General features: G+C 37.9%; 1 protein-coding gene across 1 annotated transcript; it reads left to right on the top strand.

Annotated features, from left to right (window-relative positions):
- Nucleotides 1-15,558: 15,558 nt before the first annotated feature.
- Nucleotides 15,559-22,565, top strand: syf2 (SYF2 pre-mRNA-splicing factor). The gene is made up of 7 exons (XM_028001554.1): nucleotides 15,559-15,680; nucleotides 15,978-16,076; nucleotides 16,257-16,382; nucleotides 17,924-18,041; nucleotides 19,626-19,716; nucleotides 20,987-21,085; nucleotides 22,185-22,565. The coding sequence occupies exons 1-7, from the start codon at nucleotides 15,663-15,665 to the stop codon at nucleotides 22,348-22,350; spliced, it is 717 nt and encodes a 238-aa protein (XP_027857355.1). The 5' UTR covers nucleotides 15,559-15,662; the 3' UTR covers nucleotides 22,351-22,565.
- Nucleotides 22,566-22,915: the final 350 nt, after the last annotated feature.

The following is a 22,915-nucleotide window of genomic DNA, read 5'->3' as shown; positions in this document are numbered from 1 at the left end:
GATTAATTACCAGCAGGTGAACAGCAGATGCAAGTCATTTCTTAAGTAGGTAAGTTGAATTTTACTAAATTTTTTAAAAACTATTTTCATGGAACATCTTGGTCTCATTTTTGCTAATAATAATAACAATAATAAATACAACTGAGCAGGAAATAAAAGTTTCAATGCCTAAATTACGTTTTCCTAGAGGTGAACAGCAGTACCTGAAATTAAAGTTGTTTCTGTGGAAAGTAAGGTAGTTTTGATCAGTAGTTTAGGTTTTTATGGAGGCCTATGATTTGGTGTCATCTTATTGTACCTGAACATGCATGTGCCTGAAACAAAGAAAAATAAAGGACAAAAGAAGAAGTGTCCATCCCTAAGAAACATTCCCTCAGCAGATGAACAGAACGAGATCATGTCTTTTGAACATACGGGGGAAGAAATCCAGGAAAAACTGTACATAGGCCCAGAGACATGAATGATGCTTTAGTTTTTAGCAAATAACCCATGTTGTTAGAACTAAAATACTATCTTTGTCCATCAAACCGCATTATCTTTGCATTGCTTATACATTTTATGTTATTTGCACAGATTTCTACTTATAAGCTGCCCAAACATTCACTCTTAGCTTTAGGAATCTTCTTTCATAAATGTTTCAAAGGAAGGGCTACAAATCACATTCCCCTGAAAATGGTGAGGGGCAAGACTTAAAAGGAAGGAATATCCGGGCAATGGCAACAGAAACCACTTTTAGGATTAGTAGGATGTCACACTCCCTGGAAGCAAAAGCCAAAGAAATAAGGGATGAGCAAAGACTTGTACAGCACTCACATTTATTCCTTCTCTCCCTCGCTCTCTCTCTGTTCATCTCTCTCTTTCTCCCATCCTATAGCCTGTAACAGGTTTTTGTGGCTCCAGTGCCCTGCAGACTGGCTGACCAATAGGTCTAAGCAGCATTTACCGGAGGGCCAGTTAGAACGTGGACAACACCAAACACACTAATGGGAAAGAGACAAAGCCACAGGCCACAGACATCCAGTAAACAGCAGACCACAGTCCGCAAGATGTGTGCTCTTTCCTCCATCTAACCATGCAGGTACACCAGCCAGAACTGCGACTTCCTAAACTCTTTTGTGTGTTTTACCACTGACTATGTGGCTGGAGAAACCTGAGCAACGTCCAACATTTGGTTGCACAGACAAGCAAAACGCTTTCTACCTGCATCATTAGCCCGACGGCTCTGTTGCACCTCCAAGGATATTTAGCCGTTGGATCGGCTAATAGGAAAAATAAATCTCTCTCTGCCTCTCCGTCCATCTAATGTGCTCTGCAGCCATGTGCTTCCAGTTAAGCTGTCGCTCAGCACAGAGCAGAGGTTAAGTGAAACTACCTGCTCCTCTGTGTCTGGCGATTATTTGCTTTTGTCCACGGTGCTGCCAGATCATAAAACACTTGTGTCCACTTTTCTCCTGCCCTGCAGTCCCTGGGGTTCATTACCGTTACGCCTGAACGTGTGGCAGTACAAGCTGGCCTTTTTTTTAATATCACGCTGGAGCTTTCTCTAACAGCACGCAGCGCAGGCCAGTCTTTCATCAGCAAGCTGTTATACATTTAGAGCCCTCCCCTTCGTTTTCACTACACTGATGATCTTTGTTCTTGATGTGATGCAATAAATAATGAAAAATGAGGTTTCTGCAGGCAAATAGGAAGAGATATGAAAGTGGACTGGAGCACTGGATCTGGTTTCCTGTCTGAATGGCTGTTAATTAATGAAGCAGTCGAGGGCTATAATTCTTTATTGGGCCGAGACTCTCAGAGTGCCAGGCAGTTCAGCGATCACAGTCGTCCACATGCAGCCTGCCTTGTGTTTTTATTGTTTCTGTACTTTTCATTTCTCCAGTCTGAAAGAGTTTGAACTATTCATCATCAAGGAAAATCAAGATAATCCCTCTCTCCTTACCCCAGCACAATTCCAGATATAAAAAGATAAGTAATCTGAAGCTGTAATGAGTAAACAAAGATCAAGCCCTTTTCTGCCCCTCCTCTGCATGAAAAGCTGGCTGGCTCAAAAGGAATTTCAAAAGAAGCCACAGGTGATTTGTCTCCGTCTGTCTGTTTGACTTTATTTGCAGTATTTAGATCAAAAAGAGCTCAGATGAGCCCTGTGTGGTTGGACTCCGACACAGTCATTAACTCGACTTCAGATCTCTCTGCCACACTGGCAGCTATAAACGCTGTAAAGTTCTGCTCTCTTTAGCAGACGCTAGTCATGCAGAATCACTGGTGCCTTCCATAGACAGTAATTAAAGTAAACGAATGACATAAGATACCAGGAAATTGAAATGATTAGCTGAAGAACAGAAATGTCCGAGTCAATAAAGTAGCTGCATTTAACTCTCAAAAGGGGGCAGGAGTTTTAAAAACAGCACAAGATATAAAGTTACATTGACTGTTTTCTGACGTATGGCTCCCTCTTTTAAATACCGTCATCATTTCATGAATGGAGTCTAAATGCGTGGTATGAAATATCTGAGTACAAATGGTGGTGTTTGGTCTTTTTGCATGGTGTTTGCATGTTCCCCCCATGCGTGCGTTGGTTTTCTCTGGGTACTCTGGATTCCTCATATGGTCAAACAAACATGACAGTTAATTCAGCCTTCTAATTATTAAGTGTGTGTGTGATGCTCTGTAATGTACCCTGCCTTTTGCCTGATGATGGCTGGAGAAACACACCAGCCTCACTGTGGCCGTGCAAGAATAAGTATTGACAATGCATGGATGTATTATTTGCCTTCAACTTCATCTTTGTAAAATAAAAAAAATACACTGACATTTCTGATTATAACATTAACAAAATATGTTAGGGAGTATCAATTCTTTTGCACTGTGTATTTGCTAGAAATAAGCTTGCAACATTAACTAGATACCCAGTTTGGAGTTGAAAGTCCATCCATATTTAGCATTTGGTTATGCTCATAAGGCATCAGTACAGAATGTCACCTATCTCTTTATGCAGATTACATCCTTGTTTTTGTTTTTTTGACTTGTTGACCCTGTTTTGTACACTCAGCTTTGCTCTTTGCGGCCGTGTTTCTTATTTTATTTGTGAACTTTTTCTTCTCAGTTGTCCTCTGTCTCCAGGCGTGGGCGTAAAAGGGACCGCATTCCCAGAGGAGACAGTTAAGTCCCTCACAAGGGGAAGCAATCAGACCCAAACCTCCAAATGATGAGTGTCATCCTCTTCCCTCCTCATCCGACCAGAGGCTGTGAGTGGCGGTTGAGTTGTCCCGTCCTCACCACCACACTCTGGGCTGGGGTTCTCTTTGCTTAACCCACATGTCTGAACTTGAATTACTGCAATAATGAGATGCTAGGAGGACAACAATGGCATCTGCCCCTGCTCTCAGTCACATAGGGAGTATGTATGTAAAACTCACAACCAAACAACCTGCAGAATCAAAGTTTGGACAGCAGTGCAGTTTACCGACAAATTAGACACTGGTCAGTATAAATCTGGTTTATATTACAGAATGTTTGTAATATGTAGCATGTAACATGTGGTGGAGAGACTGATAGCATATCAATGGAAAAAACTATGTAAACAGTGAATTTGTAGTTTGTGTCATTTTGTACATAGTAAGTAATTGTCCACATTTCCATGGTGAATTTTTGAAACAGTTGTTTTGATTTTAGTGAAACATGACTGAGAATTAAATTTTTTATTTTTTTTTTAAAACTAATCTGAATATGCATGTCTTTATTTTCATCTCCATATTGAAAATTTAAGCACTGATATCCCTGCCACCTAAAGCGTTAAAGACCAGATTTCACTACCGGGGCACCACCGCACAAAATATTGGGTACACTTGCTTAATGCCTGAATTTCATCCCTAAACATTGTAATTTCTAGAGAGGACTTTGTTTAGAACTATACCATATCACAGAAAAGCCGCTGTCCCACACTTTGCTGAATCTCTGCTGTTTGATCCGAGGCCTGTGTTCATTCAGCCTTTTCTGAGCAAGCTTTCATTCCCTCCCACCTGGCATTAGAAGAAAGGCTGCCACTAAACACAAGGCAGAGTGGGCACCTTGCCACAGTCACACTACCACAGTCTCTTGTCGACCGTTCTGTGTATTTCCTTCAGAAGCCACCCCACCGGCCCCTGCTCGGCTCCTTTCTGCCTTGCAAAACGACTACAAAGCTTTGGGCTAAACGGCCAGAGAGGAAACGATGAGAGAAGCGACGAAAAGAATGGCGTTTAACACGGCCGTTCTGAAAGTGATGCGGAGTAAATAAGGGTGCTGCCAAAACCTGCATCAATGAAAACTGGGTGAGGCTGTGGGTGTTGTGGCTAATTGCCAGGCTGGGAGTTTCAGGCCTGCCAAGTAGTGCACAAATTGTCACATGCACCAGTGGCCAAACCCAAACCACTATGACCAAGAGTGGAAGTGACATCATTCTCTATGGCTTGGCGGACAAGGATGATGGCATTATAATAGGGATGGCGTCGCTCTGCAGGGACAAGCCAAGACTTGGTTAACCACTAGGAAAAGGCACAAGGGCAAAGTGAACGATAAGAAAAATAAATGAAGGTTTTTACTGTTTCGCACCTGTTTTGGTCATGCTTTGCTCTCTGAACATCTCGAGCGAGCCCTCCCGAATGTCTGTTTATAAACAAGTCTCAATATTATTGCGATGTCTGAGCTGAATTCGATAGATTCCTCTGCTGTCAGTCGTGCTTCCGCTGCAATCTGATCCCAAATTGCATTCAACAGTAAACGGAGACGAGCGCGGCTCATTGTGCCTGAACCCCCCCTCACCCTCTCTAACTTCATCACGGGAGCTCACCGAAGCTCTCGAAGGGGCCATGGGAGTCTGGAAACGAATTTGTCCATTACTCAGAGCGAGACACTAACCTGGAGTTAGAGTGTCTTCTCCATCAGAGTCCGGGGTCTGCCTAGAAGTGTTCCCTTTGAGGCTTTAATGGACTCTGCTAAACTCATTCTCTCTCCATATTACCTTTACGATTGCCTCCTATCTGGTTTCTATCTGCTCTGTTTACACACATGGTCTCCTTTTTCCCCCTTCCATCCTTTTATTTTGTCTAATATTAATCCTTCACTTCATCTCTGTGTTTCTGTTTGTTCTTACTGGAACACACAGATATGGGATTTTTCCTGTCGATGTACTAGATTTGAAAAAAGTAACCTTCGGTTCTGAATTTGCTCTGAATATTTTCCACAGCTCCTCCCACTGAGGTCAGATTGTTGCCTACATGAAGGGAAACACCTCATTATTTCTCACACAGAGCCCTGCAGATTGCTGTAGATTGTCCGTCTGAGGCCGCTCATTGACTGTGGAATATTTGTCGCAGTTTTCCTCTCCCCCCACATGTGCATCTGGTTTTAATGACTGCCACGCACCCACAGTCCAGTTAAAAGTGAATGGACCCAAATAATGCCAAGACCACATTGGAAATTTTTAGACCTTTAAGAAAGCTTTTTTTTTTCTAACAGAAGCAATTGTTTCTGTCATTAATAGCATCTGGTCATCATGGCTTAGATGTGCCATTTTCTCTTCCCTGCTCTGATTCTAGTTTTCATTCATCACTTTATTTTTTTGTGCCGCACCAACGTCTGACGAGGCAAACCAGCTCTCAATATTTCCTGCTACAGCTCTACTTACTTTCTGCTCCAACAACACGACTTCTTCAAATATTGCAGCAAAGTTTTATAAAGCGGTTATCAGCAGCACTTCCAATCTCTACTGTATGGAGGCCTAAAGGTGACAAAAAATAGAATCTGTTTTAAGTTAGAATAACAATCACAGGTTTTGTGGCAGATTTTAAACATTGTTTAAAATTTATATTTTAGATGGATTTATACAGTTTTTATTCTGTGGACAATTTTAAAAAGCAGCTGAATACATTTTTACTCCGAGAAGTGTAGACTTGAGCTTTTATAACAGGTACTTCTGACTTTGTGTTTTGTTTTCTGTGTTGGACATTTCTGTGCGTTTTGTTATTTTTGCCCTTTTTGTGGAGAAGTTTATGATATCTGTCTTTGAAAATGTGCTATATATAAATCAAAATCAAATTTTATTTGCATAGCACATTTCAGCAGCAAGGCATTTCAAAGTGCTTTACATCACATCAAACACAGAAACACAATGCAACATAGAATCAACAATCGAAACACGACATTAAGTCAGGTTCCATCAATAAATTTGTAATTGATTACGTTTCAAATACAATCCTAAACAGGATTTTTTAGGATTGTAAACAATCCTTTTATGGATGTCAAGTTTGCATCCATAAAAGATTTGCCTGTTACACTCCTACTGTGTTATATGGAACAAAATACCTATTGCTATTTTTATTCCCACTCACGCTCACAATCACACAGTTTAAAATGATGTAGACAGCATTTTAATGTGCTTCTGGCACAAGGCTCCGTACACCTCTTTCACGGAATTTTGAGCAGGGACTCCATCGTCCCTCATAGATTTTTGTGTAATTCTATGGTACCTGTTAGTGTCTAGAATATATAGGAAGTTTTACTTTTTTAACTTTACCTCACTTGACGTACTGTAATTAGCTTCCATAGATAGATATGTGTTTGCCACTTGGCACTCAATAATCAACTGGATTTGACAGTATTTGGATTGAAAATAATCAAAAAGTTACTTTTGATAGAAAAGCAATTATTTACCTGTTAAAATTAGAACGATATACAAAAATGAGAAATCTACTAGAAGATAAGTTTTAAGGTAAAAACTAATCCAAATAGTTTAAAGTGTTTCGAAAAATGTCTTGAACTAAACATTACTCCGTCTGGTTTGAGTTCAAAATGAAGATGTTTGGCTGTCCTTTAGGAAATACATTTTAAAATACCTGCATCAGATTTCTTGCACTTCAGTTTGTAATAGTTTTGCTTGTTTGTATATGTATGCTAAAGTTCTCAAATGTTTACTAGTTAGCGAGCTTATTCTGCAATATTTTTGGGTTTATTCTTCTCAAAAAAATAACATTTTCTTTCTGTGCAAATTGGTTTTCAACTATTCCCAGGAGAACTAACTCTCTACCTTCCAGATGACTCAATTAGTTTTCTGTCTCTCAAATTAGAGTGCACATGGACAGAAAAGGGCCTTTTAAATCCCTAAATAGCTCAAAGAATAAACTGTAGTGTCCACAAAGAAAGACCTCGTTTATCATTCAGCGGTTCACAGGACTGTCGTTGTGGACACTTATTTTAGATATTTGGCGCTTATTTGTTCATCATTAGATCTGAAATTAGATCATCTGTGCCTTGAACCTGAGTTGAAAGGAGTAAATAGATTGTTAGTTCTCAGAGACCCAAAGAGGGTGGAAATGGGATTCTCTTTTTTGTGTGCGAGGATGTGAGTGTGTGTGTTTGGGCAGCATCATGCATTTTGACACGTGTGTGTGAGTCCGTGTGAAGGTTGTTTTTTTTTAAATCTGGCAACTGATTGTGCGTGTCATGCCGAGGACAAACAGGGAAGGTTGTTTGCCTACACAGCTGCATGTCCACAGGCTGTTGAGTGGCCACCTCTTATCACAGCCGTATACAACAGCGTATTGTTTGGCCAGATGAGAGCTTAACTCTCTCATTAAGGTCACTGGGGAAGAGGATGGGAACTCAGAAAAGGAAACCCATGACACTTTTAGGACCCCACTCAAGGGAAGACACTTGTGTTGAACTCGTGTGTGGGTACGGCGGTGAATGGAGGCTTCACAGCGGAAATACGACTCTGGCACTTTCATCTGGAGTGCGAACTAAAATCTTCTGCTCATTGCGGCTGTGGGAAACAGAATTTGGTTAAATTAGGCGTGAAAATGTGGCTTTTCTATTCAATAATATCACTCAGATTCTGCTGAAATACAATGAAAATAGCTCCCTCTGGTGTTAAATGAGAATAATAATCGGTTAGAGTTTGCCTCCTGGTCCCCTTGGCACTGCTTACTGGAATCAGGAAAGTTTATTTTTTATTACTCCAATCCTTTGAGTTTATATTGCTGCTGCACTTTAATTTTGATCAGTAATTATGATCATAAAGTTTGTGGATCAGCCTGAGTTCCTTTGGATGACAACACAGGAGACATCTGTGCGCCCGCAACGTTCGGGCCGAGGAGCTGCTCCCCCTGCGGTTGGCTGCTAGTGGAAAAACCCATAATGGCCTTTAATTGGGACTTTAATTGTGTGTGTGGTGGAGCAAAAGCATTGACTACAAAACTGGTGGTATTTGAGTGCATACATGCATCTTTTGTGTAAGTATATGTGCGGCTCACCCGATCCTCTTCTTTTCTTGGCTAGTGAATGGCTTCAGTTGGAGTCAGAGCAGCCATGTCCAATCATATACATCATTATCTATACTGTCTATGAGGAATTGGCAATTGGTGAGTAAAATGCAACAAATACAGTAGATGCATACACTGTCATTTGTGCAAACAAAAAGATCATTTAGTTATCAATTGTCCCAATTTATCAACGCTTTTTGGGTATATTTAAATATGATGCTGGTGACTACCTTCGAAGCCTTCTAAGTTGTAAAGACAACAAGATGACATTTGACCCCATGAAATGGTTTTACCTAAGTACTTTACTCTTTGTACTATGCTATTTGTATTACTTTACAAGCATTTGAATGCTTATAAAGAGGATATAAATATAAAATTCACAGCTATTTACAACAGGCATACCTATCTACACTTAAAAAATAAGAACAGATTAGTCTATAAATTACCTTATATGTAATGAGATAGAATAACACATGGAATAAGAATTGAACACATAAAGAAGGAGTTGTAATCAGGCACTTGAAATGCAGAAATTAATCCTGCTCCTTATCAATGCAATTTAACGTCACCCTGTTCAGTCCTAAGTGAAGACCTGCAAATCGGTTTCACAGTGTGAAGGTATTGTAAAATAATTCGGTCATGATGGGTACAAATACAGTAATCACTTAAGCCTTTTGCAACCTTAAATTTGAAAAACATACTGATCATATTAGTTACAGATATACTTCTCAACTTCTCATAATCTGAAAATGGAAAAGAATATTATTTCAACATAAACAGAACCCCGACCTCCACATAAGATTTCTGATAGAAGTGAAAAGAATAATCAGAAGAGATTTTTAGAAACACTTGGAATTACCAGAAACAATTTCTCCATAAAAAAAAAAAAGTAGTATACTTAACCACATAGTTTTCCACAATCGCTCTTGGGGCACAGCACATTAAATATCAGTCATTTGTTAATCATTTCAAATACAAAAATACTTCGTTGATCCCAAAAGGAAATTAAATGTTGAGCAACTCAGATTAATTAAAAAAAATTTCAGAGTGATGAAGCAAACATTTCTCCTCTGAGCTTCACTATAGTCCAGCTATTCAGTAGACCTCAAGGCTGAAATCCGCAATAAAGCTGAAGAGGTACACTTGAATGCTACATTAGAGCATGGCCATTCAGCTATTTATATTCCTCAATGATTAGATTCAAAATCTGTTGAGAACAATAAATAAATCCATAGTTCCACAGAATCCACAGGCTTTAGGTTAGCTACCTAAGGCAGTGGCATAGATTGGCTTCTTAAATTTAACATTGTTGTTCAATGCTGAGCTATGAATGCAACTATACAGGAAAGGGTTTTTTTCTGCTAAGTATTTAATGGGTTTTAGAAAGTGTGCCCAATACTCATTATCTGCATCACTCCATTTTACTACACATAACGTAGTTTACTGACTCATTTGTGTTGATTTCTTTGTATGTGAGAACTTCTTGTGTTGTTATCTACATCTGGTGTAAATTTCACATCAATAGAGCCCTTAGAAATATATTTACTGGGAAAAAGTGTTGACATATTCAATACGTACTTTCCCCATGGCAAGCTATGGGGAATGCCTCGGAAGAAAATTTGCAAGGCGACATTTGACCTCTTGAAATTGCTTTCCAAGAATACTCCTTAAATAGTTATCATCACACTGCATGTTATTTCAACGGCCTTCTGTGAAAAACGTGAATAAGAGGCATGTCACAGAGCGTGGATAAACTGGGTGTTGATACACACGTGTCAAACACAAGGCAAAGCAGAGATGAAAGGAGGAGAGTGTACATGAAGCTGTCTGCCTGTCATGATTTTGCTGGCACCGCTCTGGACATTTGTAAGCGACGGAAAACAAGGCGCCATGTTTCCCGATCATGTTGGGTCGTCCTGGCCTCTGTTCTATGCGCCACACACACTCACCTACACACATGCACCCACGCTGCCAAAAGAGAGGCAGGAGCTTGTGGTTTCAGTCCAGTGACGGCGGCGTGTAGTCGGGGTGGCAGCGCTTCAGGAGCAGTTCCTCGTTCTGGAGAAGCCTGTTTGTGTTGGCCCTGAATTAATAACTTTTCATTTAGTGCGGAAATGACAGGAATAGTAATTAAGGAAATGGAATGATTTTATTGGCCATGATGTTTATATTAAGTTCCAGATGTGGAGCAGCTGCCTGCAGAGCACAAGGCCCTGCCCCCATGTGTGCTATCTACAATGGAGGAACTCTTATTAAAAGAGTAAGATAACGACTCCAGCCAAACTCATGTCTGTGTACATTAAAGAAACGTATGGTATTTCATTCACAGTATGTAGAAAGCTAAACTACAATCATGTCTGGGTTGATTAATGAAAGGCCGTCACAAAGCACCGTGAGGTCTGCTTCAAATTTATAAATCTGCCCCCAAAGTGCAATTTATTTGCAGATATAATGTTACTCCGTTTCAGGGCTGATTTGCTTGAATGGAAAAGTTAATATTAAAGAGTGACTGTTCAGCATTTTTGGGTGGCCCTGACATATGTGAGATCCTTGTTGCACCGTAGTTCAGTGTGCTTTAAATGGAAATGACAACAGCACTGAGATCCCTGCGTTTCCCTGTCAAACTTTCAGTTTGGATTTCAAATTAAAAGCAAATCTGTGTATTTTGAGACCAAAGATATTTTTATAAGCTCATGACAAGGAATTGACAAATGTATTCTACACTACCTGGACATTTAATGCAACACTGCTGAATAGGAAAAAAAGTTTTGCACGTAGTTTGTGTTCTTGATGATCATTTATACATACATGAAATATTGTAAAAATGTGACACGGTGGGTGAGTGTTCCCAAAACTTAACTTAGACAACTAAATAACTCCAGTAAGAAGGCCATTACTTCTTTGTTTTTCTTTCCCATAGATTAGTGCTTCAATGTTTAGATGTGTCTCTTTTCTGGAAGGAGCTATTGATTGAAATATTGCTGGTAATCATGTATACCTTTTGTTTTCTTGTTTTATTTTAATTTTTTTTGGTATTTCAGGCATACTATATAAAGAAGCTGGTTGCCTACATGTGCCAGGGCATGTTTCGCTCACCATAAAAAATATCTTGAGATGGTATCTTACTTATGTGATGGACTTAATTAAATCAGGGTTGCATCAAAGTAGACAGACTGCGTAATGAAATATGAAATTGGATTGGTATGACCTTCGGCCTTCATTTGAACCTGTATCTGTGTGTCCATTACAGATGTTCACAAATCTTTGCCTATATTGTGCTGATGTTGAAAAAACAATTTCGCAATTGCTGTGTTTTCATAAAATAAGTATAAATTAATAATTAATAAAATAAATTAAATTAAAATTGCTTGTTTTATAAGCTATAAGTCATTAAAAATTATGCCTGTAAACGTTGCAAAAAGTTACAGGAGATGTTCATATTTCAGCCATGGCTCTAGCGCTCATCATTAGCTATCAAACAGACACCTGCATCTTATTGATGTGTTGGAGAAACAAGGTTCTTATACTTGGGAGCAGCTACATATGTGGTGCTTTGGGGAAATTGTGATCTGTGATTTCACAGAATGGATTAACACACAACTTTTTATGAATTGTGCAATAGTTTGAGAGCTTCACAATATTCAACAAGGTTGAATTGAACTAAAAGAAAAGATAAAATTATTTTCGATGTTCTCTAAAAAAAGACAACATCACAGTGAACATAGTGAGATCCTGTGACAGCCAAAAGTTGATATGTGATTGCACACTTGATGTGTATGTTGTGTTCTTAACTAAAACCAACTGTTTCCTAACTCTTATTTTGAATGGCTCTTTCCAGCAACATGTTTTTTGGATTCATTTATTTCTGCCTTGGATCTCCAGAAAGCTCAACATGCTGGAGAAACTTCCAGGGAAATGAGTAAAATCACAATAAAGGGAGGGTAACATGTGAGAATACTTGAGACCAGCAGATCGTGTATAGATGAATCCAACAAAACAATAAAGGAAGAATAACTCAGCGAATTGTGAACTCTCACGCTTGTTCTGTATTTATGTCAGGAGATTTAAAAGTCATAAACCCCACTCTCACTGTTGTTTTGGAAGTGAGTTTAAATACAGAGGAAATGCTGAATTTCCCCATCCTCTTTCTTACGGCGGTCACTTTTCTCCTTCTTACGCGAGAGTCATTCATTATGGAGATGTTTTCCTGTTTGCATGGCAATAGTATAGCCGTGCCCATTACTGCACCCAGTGATGTTTTGCTCTGTTGTGATGTGCTCCCATCTGGTTTCCAGTGAAAATGCATCACTCCATTAACATTGCCTGTGATCTAGAGGATGCTTTAATCTAAGACTATAAACTCCACTTAATTACATCCTCCAAAGGAGCTCTATTAGTATAATGCAATCAAACAGGGAGCACATCCATTTTGGCAAGTCAAACATGCTCAGATGGCTCTTGAAAGTGTTTACTTTTGTCTTCTGATCAGCTCATAAAATTATGTTTAGAGGTCCCATGTTCAAAAACCTGGTCTGATACTCGTAACCTCATGGGTAAAAATAAAACTCACTGGTAATATATGGCAGATTCTGTTTCTTGCAACCAAAAAACAAGCGTGATAATGGAGCTTTGGAGAGTCTAAACGGTCTCTCTGTGTGGCACACAGATGACTTTATGCTTGACCTTTCATGCGTCTCACTTCATAACCTCAAGCCATATTCTTAATTGCTGTCTGTGTTGTTCCAGTTTCCAACATTCTGGTAAGATTTCTATCAATCTAAACTTCAAGTTAAAAAGCAAAACTGGATAGTATAAAATTATATACAAAGACATTTTTGTAAAATGTGACATTTCATTTTTGATTTGCTATTCACTAAAATTAGATGAAATGCAGATAGTTGTTTGTTTTCAGTATACAACATCTTTGCCAGTATTTTGTATGTGTAATAACTTGGCTCTGACGATAGAAACCTTATGAAAGAGAGGAATGAAAAAATCCATTGTTGAAGGAAAGCTGTTGCATTTTCAATTTGCCTGAAGTCACTTAGAAGACACATGCAAACGTGGAAGACGGTGCTCCATTGAGATGAGAACAACATTGAACTTTTTTTTATTTTTTATTAAGTATAGTAGAAACTAACATTTCAAATCACCATGCTGATTAAATCATGCTAACAATGAAATGTGGTGGTGGAAGAGTATGCCATGGGAAGGCATTTCTACAGGGTCAAGGAAGCTAGATAGTTGATGGGAAGATGGATTAAACTAAATATAGCGTAGGAAACTGCAAAAGAGTTGAAACAAAGGCAGAGATTCAACTTCAAGAAGGAAAACAATTCTAAACATTCAGCCAGAGTTACAAAGGAATGGTTAACATCAAAACATACAGTATTCTACATATCAATGCACATACCTGTAGCTCCATCATTAAAGCAGAATGATAGCTACCACATTATGAAGAAATCAAATGTACTAGAAACTGTGCATCAATCGTAGGATTTAATTTGTCAAAAACACTTAAACACCATTCCACTAGAGACCATTTATCACAGCTCCCAGTATATCAGTGTGTTAGAATGGCCCAATCAAAGGAGTAGATGTATGGAATGGATTGAATGAGTTCAAAAAAGTACAACTATAAACCAACTTAAAAACTGTTTAAAAAGGCGCTTATTGGGAAATATGTTATATGTTGTATAAGATGAGTGTTTCAAAGACCATAAATGCTATTGATGATATAAAAAGTGTTTAAATAAATTGTACATCTAAAGATGAAAATGTGAGTCTTAAATGTCATGTAAGGTGGGAATAATTTTTGTTTATCTGGTGTTTGGACATTTAATTGTTTGTAAGTGAGTATGAAAGGGTCGGGAAATCATAAGATCCTGCATCTTCTAACTGCTCCTTCTTTTTGAACAGGAAACATAAAATTGCATGTCAATTGGGTATGATAATTTGTTTTAATTTTTTTTTCTTCTTTCTTGCTTTTATTTTTGTCTGTTTTTGAAATAAATAAGTAAATAAAGTCCAGACGAAGGTCTGCATTGAGGTTTAATTTTTGTATTTATTTAGAAAAATATTTCAATAAAAATATTTGTGTGACGGAAAGTCCCCGTGCTAATAGAGGATATCCTCATTTTGTTTTTTCTTTATATTCCATGTGCATACTGAATTTGAGTCTGTTCTTCAGCTGCTCGTATTTAATCAAGCAGATTAAAGCCACCTGCACAATGTGTGTTGGTAAATGTCTTCTTTTGATTTATGAGAGTTATTTGATTACATTTATCATAGTTTCATCAGGACCAATATTACATTTTAACATTGTACAGTGACTGAACTCATTGGGTCATCCAAAATAGCAACTTTTTGGCTGTAACTCAGAGCTTCAGGTGTTAAGTTTGACAAATTGTCCACAAATGTTAAACTTATCGGGGGTTCTAAACCCTAAACTCTAAAGCAGAAATGAAAAATGGGATCATATTGCACAATTTAGTCAAATACTGATGTACAAATGACTGTTTTATATATTACTTATTTTCTAGCAAATGCAGAGGCATAATAATTGGAGGGTAGCCTGTGATTCAAAGCTAATAGGCACACACTGCTAGAGAAGGTTCATTATGGCAGCCTATTGATCTTTGCTTCAATCAAAAACAACAGGAAACTGAAGTGAAGACCAATGAACCAGAAAGAAGTCCTGGTGGCTACTTCTATCTTCTGTTTCCATCAAAAGTAAGAACTTTAATGTGGAAATGACACCTTTCCTAATTGTTGTATGCAGAGACAACAGGCTAACTACAATTGTCAATAGAATAGACAGAAAACTTCTTAAAGCATTTTGAATAACAAAATAATGATCAAGCCTGAATTGCTTGATAAGTAGGATCAATAGGAATGTGTATATGACTGGACTGAATTGTTTTTTGAGTTTTTCCTTATCTTTTCTAGTGTCTTGATATGACTGAACAGAAATTGAACAGTATTGTGAATGTGGAGTGAGTTAAAGCAGAAACAACAAAATAATTTAATTAGGGCAAAAATTGCCGCGTTTTAATATTAGATTTAGAGTTGCTTGTGTGAGACACCTTCAAATTCTGTGTAGTTTTTCTATTTAGACTATTTTTGTCCGTGTTAGACTTAAGCTTGCTATAAACCATTGGTTTAAAAATATGCCTTCTTAATTACTCTGTAATATATCTAAAATTCTTTCTTTAAAGAATAAAACTGTGAATAAAACAGTGAATTGTGTTATTGTTACTTCTCCTCAATGGTTAATTTCGCGTCCCTTGATACTTTCGTAACGTCCGGTACCACTGACGTATTTCCGATTTTTTTTTTTTTCTTCTTGAAGGAAGAACAACAATGGCGTCCTGTAGTAAGGTAGTCGTATCATAATGTTATTGACATGGGGAAAATATTTGTATAGCTAAAAGACAATCGGTAGTTATTGTTAGTAGATTGTATATATAAGAGGTGAATCGGCTTAGTTGAATTGTTGTTGTTTAAAATGTCGTATTGTTGTGCTAAGCTAACTGTAGTTAGCCTGCATGCTAACTAACCTTTAATGTGTCAGCTGTGTTCGGCTATTCAGACCGTAATTTCAAAAAAACTGATCACAATAAACGAATGGTTTGCGTCGCCTTTTGTCTAAATCCTGATGTTTTTCTCTTTTTTAAGGACACAGTTGCCGCTACTGACGAAGAACCGACAGAAACTACGACTTCTGAGAAGAGAGAAGAAAGACTACGTAAATTCAGGGAGTTGCATTTTAAACGGGTGAGTTGTTGCCAGATTCATTTCGCAGAGCTAAATGAATCTGGCATTCATTTAGCCAGATTCATCTGTATTTTTCGGTAAATGACAAATAGCTTATGAAGATACCCGTTTAAGCGTCTCTGTGTGAACCTCATCAACATAAAACAAAATATCTTCCTATAAATCTTATTTCCAATGCAGAATGAGGCTCGTAAACTGAATCATCAGGAGGTGGTGGAGGAGGATAAAAGGCTGAAACTTCCTTCAAACTGGGAAGCTAAAAAATCCAGATTGGAGTGGGAGCTTGCGGAAGATGAAAAGAAAAAGGTATTTTCTGTATTTTCCACTATGTCTGTAATACAGTACTGCGTTCAAAATATTGGCTCACTCTTGAGTTCCTTATTGTTAGTTTGCAACTCTTTTCATATTAGGAAATCTTGATTTATTTATTTCTGTCTTTATACTCTGTCATCATAATTCTTTCCACACTTATTATTGCAGGAATTCAATCATGGTAGAACAAGAAATGTACAGATGTTTTGTAATTTTTTGATTGTACCTTAAAGTAGATGGTTACCAGTTAGCCTTTCACGATAAAGATTCTTTAAAATCGCAAAATTTGATCTTCTTGCCTTTGATGCATTTCTTTATTCTTGCTTCACTAAAGAGACAGAAGTTTCCAAAATGCGTATTTAAGAAATCACTCTTACTCTGCTGATTCATCTCTTGATGTTGTTATGCATAAGCTGGAATCAAATTCTCATGGTTTGAATTCCTTGACCAAATATGTCATGGTATCATGTTATTCACACAAACTTTTAAACTAAAGTGTATAACATGAAACAGCTGCTTTTTATCAGTAATAATCAATTACTGTAGCAACAGTAGGGATACATGCTGGTTTTCTGTTTTAATGGAAGTAGTTAATACAGTCATAATGTTAATCATCATAACATTTGTATAGCAATTCGTACAGAATGGTAGAGAACCTAAAAAGTAAGGGCAATAAATAACTTTAATTGTTGTAAACATACTTATTATTCAGTTGTTGGGTTTTTTTGTTGTTGTTTTCTAGACTGGCTCTTTCTTTGGCATCTTGTTTAAAGGCCTTAGAATTTGTAATAAGCTCATCCTTTTTATTTTCAAAACTTTAGTACACAATTTATTAAATATTGCTATCAAAAAGGACTACTTGAATCCAATTTTTGGTAGCTGTAATATTTCAGAAGCCAGGCATTGACACTCTGCTTGACAATAATATATTTGCCCAACTAGATGATAATTACCCTGCCATTGTTGTCATCTCCTTATTTACATCTTAGTAAACAAAGGTTAGCATAACTTTTAATCTGTCAAATGTGTTCAGCTGCTCCGACAGATGATGACCCCATCGTCTACCATCACAATGGGGAAAAAGAAAGAAAAGAGGGAAGAAAATGTGGCCTAATGGCAGTAGATATTTTAACCACAATATTGCTGAAAAATATAGATGATTGTTTTGTTAACATTTTGCAGGCCTGGTACCTAACTTGGTTTGGTTTTAAAAAGGCCACAAGATAGCAAGAAAACATTGCAACATTGCAATTAACCAATGTTTTTTGATCGCTGCTCACTTCCCCTTACATCATCACAATGTCCCTGAGCCCTAAGAGCTAGATGAGATCTGTACCAGATGTGGAAATAAAGGACAATGAAACTCCAAGTCAATTAATTATATTATTGACAAGTATCATAGAGTTTTAGGGGGTTTCTTTCAATGACACCTATCAGTGCAATCTTTCGTGATTGAGACATTGCACACGTTGACATTGCAGAGAAGATTGAGGTTTGATATATTGTGCAGCTCTGACTGAACATTTACCTTCAAGGAATGTGCGACTCGTGGTGAAGACTATCACAGAGTGAAGCTGCTGGAAATCACTGCTGATGAGGCTGAGCGATGGGAGAGGAAGAAGAAGAAGAAGAATCCGGACACAGGATTCGCAGGTATGATGGCTTCACTTAGACGTTGAAAGAAAACATCTCAGTTCTACTTGGTTTCACCTGCATTACATCTCACAAGCCAGCCATTTGGAGATTAAGTAAGATACCCTTTTCACTAATTAAACAGATTTCTTTTGGTGTTAATAAAAAGCTTGTGCATTCAGTGGTCACAATACAACAGGATCCAAGTTGCATAGTACTCACTGGGATTATACTACCTACAACAAACCTAATCAGATAATACTAGATAAAGACACTGATGCTATATCTAACTTATGGTGTCCAGTTTCATGTTTCCCCTCTGCTTTATTCAGAGATAAATCATTGACAATGATGTATATGTTTTAAAAAGCAATTTTTATCAAGATAAAATAGCTTTAACAGATTGAAAATATCTTATATTAGGAATAGACAGAATCGGTTGAATAGGGACCAGCCATCAGAATAAACTTCCATTTGGTGAACATGTCACATTTTCACCTCACAGCGCCTCTTTGTGGACCTTGTTGGAAAGTAGAGAAGCATTTATTTACAGTGCTGTTAACCTGTTTAAAAATGAGGAAGAAATGGCACAAAAGCTGTTTAAAATCAGTCTGTCATGGAAAATGCCGAATTTCAAAGCCAACGACGGTCTAACGGATATGCCTTAACATTACTCCTGCAGAAAAATAATAATTGATGATGGCTCTGGGTAGAATGGCTAGCAAATAATGTTAAATGCTGTTTTTCTACCCTATTTTGTAATAGTTAATGGAAAATCTGGTTCCGCACATGTTCCATCACGTCTTAATAAGATTGGGTACCATAACTTGAAGGAACCACAAAGATTCTATCTTTTAAATAGGCAGCTCACCACCCACATATTCAATTTAATGATCAATTCATGGGATTCACTTTAGTTTGAACTACAGGCGACAGTCTTATCTGTCTGATCTGATCTCTGTTTAGGATCTTTCACAGCTAATGTTATTACCAAACATTGTGTCACACACTAAAATTGCTGTCAGTTCCAGATTACATTCACTCTGGAATCCTCCTATGAGCGTTTTAACTATATCTGGAATTAACATTCTAGGGAATGCCATTTAGATCAAACAGTTTTATTTTGGGCATGGGTAACCCTGTTCTCACGCTTTGGAACCCTTTTCTTCTCATGATTAGTAATGCAATGTAGTGTGTCGATTCCAAAAGCAGAGCACTGGGATTCTGTTCTTCCACTGTGCTTCAGTGTGTGAGTGAGAAACATCCTGACTCTTTGTATGGTTTTCCATGATGGCAGATTGTGAAGCAACAAGTACTCTATATAAGCACATAGATGCAATACGTCTCCTAATTTGTTCTGTAGAGAAAAGAGCTTGCTGCTGAATGTGGCTGTCATCCAATGTCTCAATCTCCCTCCACCAGAGGGGATTCAAGAGAAATGATGGGAGGAGGAAATATGCCTCTTTGGCCCTACTTAACCAGCTGCAGCTTGTGTTACTGTGCCTCGTGCCTGCTTGCTGTTTGTTCCACTAATTATAACTTTTTTTTTTGGTTTTATCTTGCCATCTCCCACAAATACACACGCACACACACAATGGACTACAGGTTATGCAGAGGCCCAATTCCGACAGTACCAGAGACTCACCAAGCAAATCAGACCAGATTTGCAAAGCTATGAGAAGCAAAGGGAGGAAAGGTAAGTGTGGAAGAATACAGTGCTGTTCAAAATGGAGTTTTGTATGTGATTTAAAATTTTTCGAGATGCCAAGTTCAGTTTTACTCAATGACTGATTACAGCCGGACCAGTTAAATTAAGAAATTTGTTAAATAGAACATGTGTGGTAACACCACAGGCTAAAAGACCTCCAAATGTAGTATATTCTTCTCTGATGTTAAATTATGTACACTGCAAAAACACAAAATCTTATCAAGTATCTTTGGTCTACTTTCTATTACAATTATCTTAGTACACTTGAAATAAGACAAAACTAACGCACAGGTAACTATTCAGCAAGATATAGAAGCTTGTTTTAAGTAAACCATTGCTTAATGATTTTGTTTTCTTTTAAGTGCCAGTGGAACCAGCAGATTAGTTCTGTGCCTCTTGAGGCAGTTTTGTCATATTTCAAGTGTACAAAGATATTTGCACTGAAAACCAGACCAACTACTTTGTAAGATTGTGTTTTTGCAGTGTTCATGATTCAACAATAAAAAGAGATTAATCCAAAATGGCATCCTTGCGCGAGTTCTAATGTGAAACTCATTGATGAACAAAAACAATAGACAGGCTTTTCTCACATTTGGCAAAAAATATCATAAGGATCCCTATGATTTATACAGATATTTGAAAGATGTATCCCAAAGTATTTGGCATAAAACCTAACACCTTTAAATAAAAAAAACAAACAAATTCAATGTACAATGTTATCATTTCAAGCAGCCTTTGTTAACTCACATTATCACATCAGTTATGTCTATTATTAAAAATTTGAGTGACAAAAAGCTAAATAAGGATCATGACGTTGATTGAAGGGCATAACTGAAATCTCAAATAAAAAAGATGAGTTGTAGCTATTGGCCCAGTGCAGCCAACTCAGAAGTCACCCATCATGTGTTCATAAAGAGTTTAGTCAATGATCATCCATGCACTTCTCAATTTGCCAATGGGATTTTATTTTGACATGGTTGCACAATCCAGTATAACAATTTTTAAAGTGTAGATGCACAGGACATGCATGCTAATGTTAAGAGGATTTTGGTGCATGGAGGCTTTTTACCCTTGTACTGCTACCACATGCACCCTAGCAAAGGAGTCCACTGTCACGTATGCCCAGAAGCAGCATCATCTTCCTTCTTTGGATGCTTGAAATCACAATGGTGGAATAGAAAAGTCAGTTTAAGTGTGTTAAATTGCTGGTTATCTTTGGTTATGTATTTCTAATTCTTTTGCCGGTGCTTCTTCACAGCGGTGAGGATTTCTACCCCACATCCAATAGCCTGAGCTACGGCAGCCATGTTCCCACAAAAGAGGGCGTTGACCGCATGGTGGAGGATGTTGAGAAACAGTAAGTCACAGTTGTAAATTTATAGAAGTTCCCTATTATGTCTTGACCTTTAGATAATTTGAGCTTCTAATCCAGTGCCAGTCTGACATGAAAGCTTTCTCAGGTCAACTGATCCATCTTCGTTAGAAAGGAGCAGAAGAATGGCATAGGAAGCTAAAAGTATGAAGAAACACTAAATCCTTGTTAATACCCGGTTACCCAGCCTTAAACCCCTTTTTGAAAAGCAAATGTTGGAAATCTTCCTTAACTTTGGTACTTATCATTGGCTCAGGCTATTGAAACAATTCCTGTTTTTCATTTATCTCAGAATGAGAGCGAGTTGAGTCACACTAGCACACCACAAACATAGTGTGGCGATACAGTAAGTGTCAGCAATCTAAGTCTGCTTCTGTGATAGACCGGAGCCTATCTAATTTGAAACAAAATCAACTCCAGGGTATAAATCCTGGTCCAGCCCAACAATTAATCTTAAAATTTATGAGGAAATACATAAATTTCCCCATTTATACTATCAACACTGACAAGCCTGTCAGTGTAGGTGGATGTTTTTTAGCACCTAGTATTGGCATTACATCATTACAACTTGCAAGTAATGGTGTATTTTATTATTTTGCTCTGTGAAGCAATTTGTAATGTGCATTTCAATACATACTTTAGTTTTTCCTTGTGTGTGTGTATATATAAAGTTATTTTAAAAACTGCCTGCACTCTGGTGTGCCTCACGTTTTAATGTTTGGGCTCCTTAACTTTTGATCGCTAGTGGTTCCCCAAGTTGTTCTGTATTTGACAGTCCTAGACTTGTGTCGGAGATGCAACTGTAGAACATTAGACAAGGACTTAGCTGCCAGGGATGACGCACAATAATGCTTTGAAGACATGGTGAATCAAGAGTAGGAGCTCACAAATTGACAGTATTTTCCTCGGAGCATGTACGTGTGTGTTAGGTTTTCCATCCTCACTCACCCTACCAAATTTAAGCGCATGCCCCCAGAAATATTGCTTGCAGACAATTATTGTTATTGGATATGCCATGGATAGGGGCCACACTGGCTCATGCAGTCCTTCATGGATTGTTTTTTTTTTTTTTTGCGATTGTCAGGATTGAGAAGCGTGCCAAATACAGCCGGCGCAGGGCGTACAACGACGATGCAGACATCGACTACATCAACGAACGGAACGCCAAGTTCAACAAGAAGGCAGAGCGCTTCTATGGCAAATACACAGCAGAGATCAAACAGAACTTGGAGAGAGGAACAGCCGTCTAGTTTGTCCCGTCACCTCAGTGATGTTTCTTTCTGGATACCTTGTTTTGTTTTTTTTTGCTTATGCTTTTAAGCAATCTAAGAGTCCTTTGATTGGTGGATTTGATCTGACATGCATCTCTTATAATATTTTGTCTTCTGTTACTTTGTACAGTATTAAACCTTAGAAAAGACATTCCTCCTCCCTTTTTAATAAACCATGTCTAATTACACAGTAATCCTGCTTGCTTATTGGCTTTTGTGTTTGCTGTGTGTGGTCTTATGATTGAAATATTTTAAGCTTAAAAATAAGTATTAACTACCATCATAACTTCATCTCAGTAGTAACTTGCCTAGGGCTGTGATGTGACCAAGAAAGCCTTGTGACTGTGGCTGAAAAGAGCAAACAGGTTCCCATTCAAGTTTATTCCTGAACTGCAAATGAAGTGGCATTGCACCCTCTGCAGGACCTTTTTTGGAGGTTAAATTCACTCATTTAGTATTTTTCTGAAATGTTTTTTTTATTAGATTCTATAAAGATGCATGGTTTTTTTTAACTCCAAGTTTGATATACCTGGGGATACTGTTA

Source organism: Xiphophorus couchianus, chromosome 19 (assembly GCF_001444195.1).
Source record: "Xiphophorus couchianus chromosome 19, X_couchianus-1.0, whole genome shotgun sequence".
Taxonomy (NCBI): domain Eukaryota; kingdom Metazoa; phylum Chordata; class Actinopteri; order Cyprinodontiformes; family Poeciliidae; genus Xiphophorus; species Xiphophorus couchianus.
This window is presented reverse-complemented; position numbering and strand designations above follow the sequence as displayed.

Coding starts and splice junctions, on each gene's coding strand:
- syf2 (XM_028001554.1), top strand. Junction 16,077..16,256: donor GGGAGTTGCATTTTAAACGG/GTGAGTTGTTGC, acceptor TTTCCAATGCAG/AATGAGGCTCGTAAACTGAA. Junction 19,717..20,986: donor GAGAAGCAAAGGGAGGAAAG/GTAAGTGTGGAA, acceptor GCTTCTTCACAG/CGGTGAGGATTTCTACCCCA.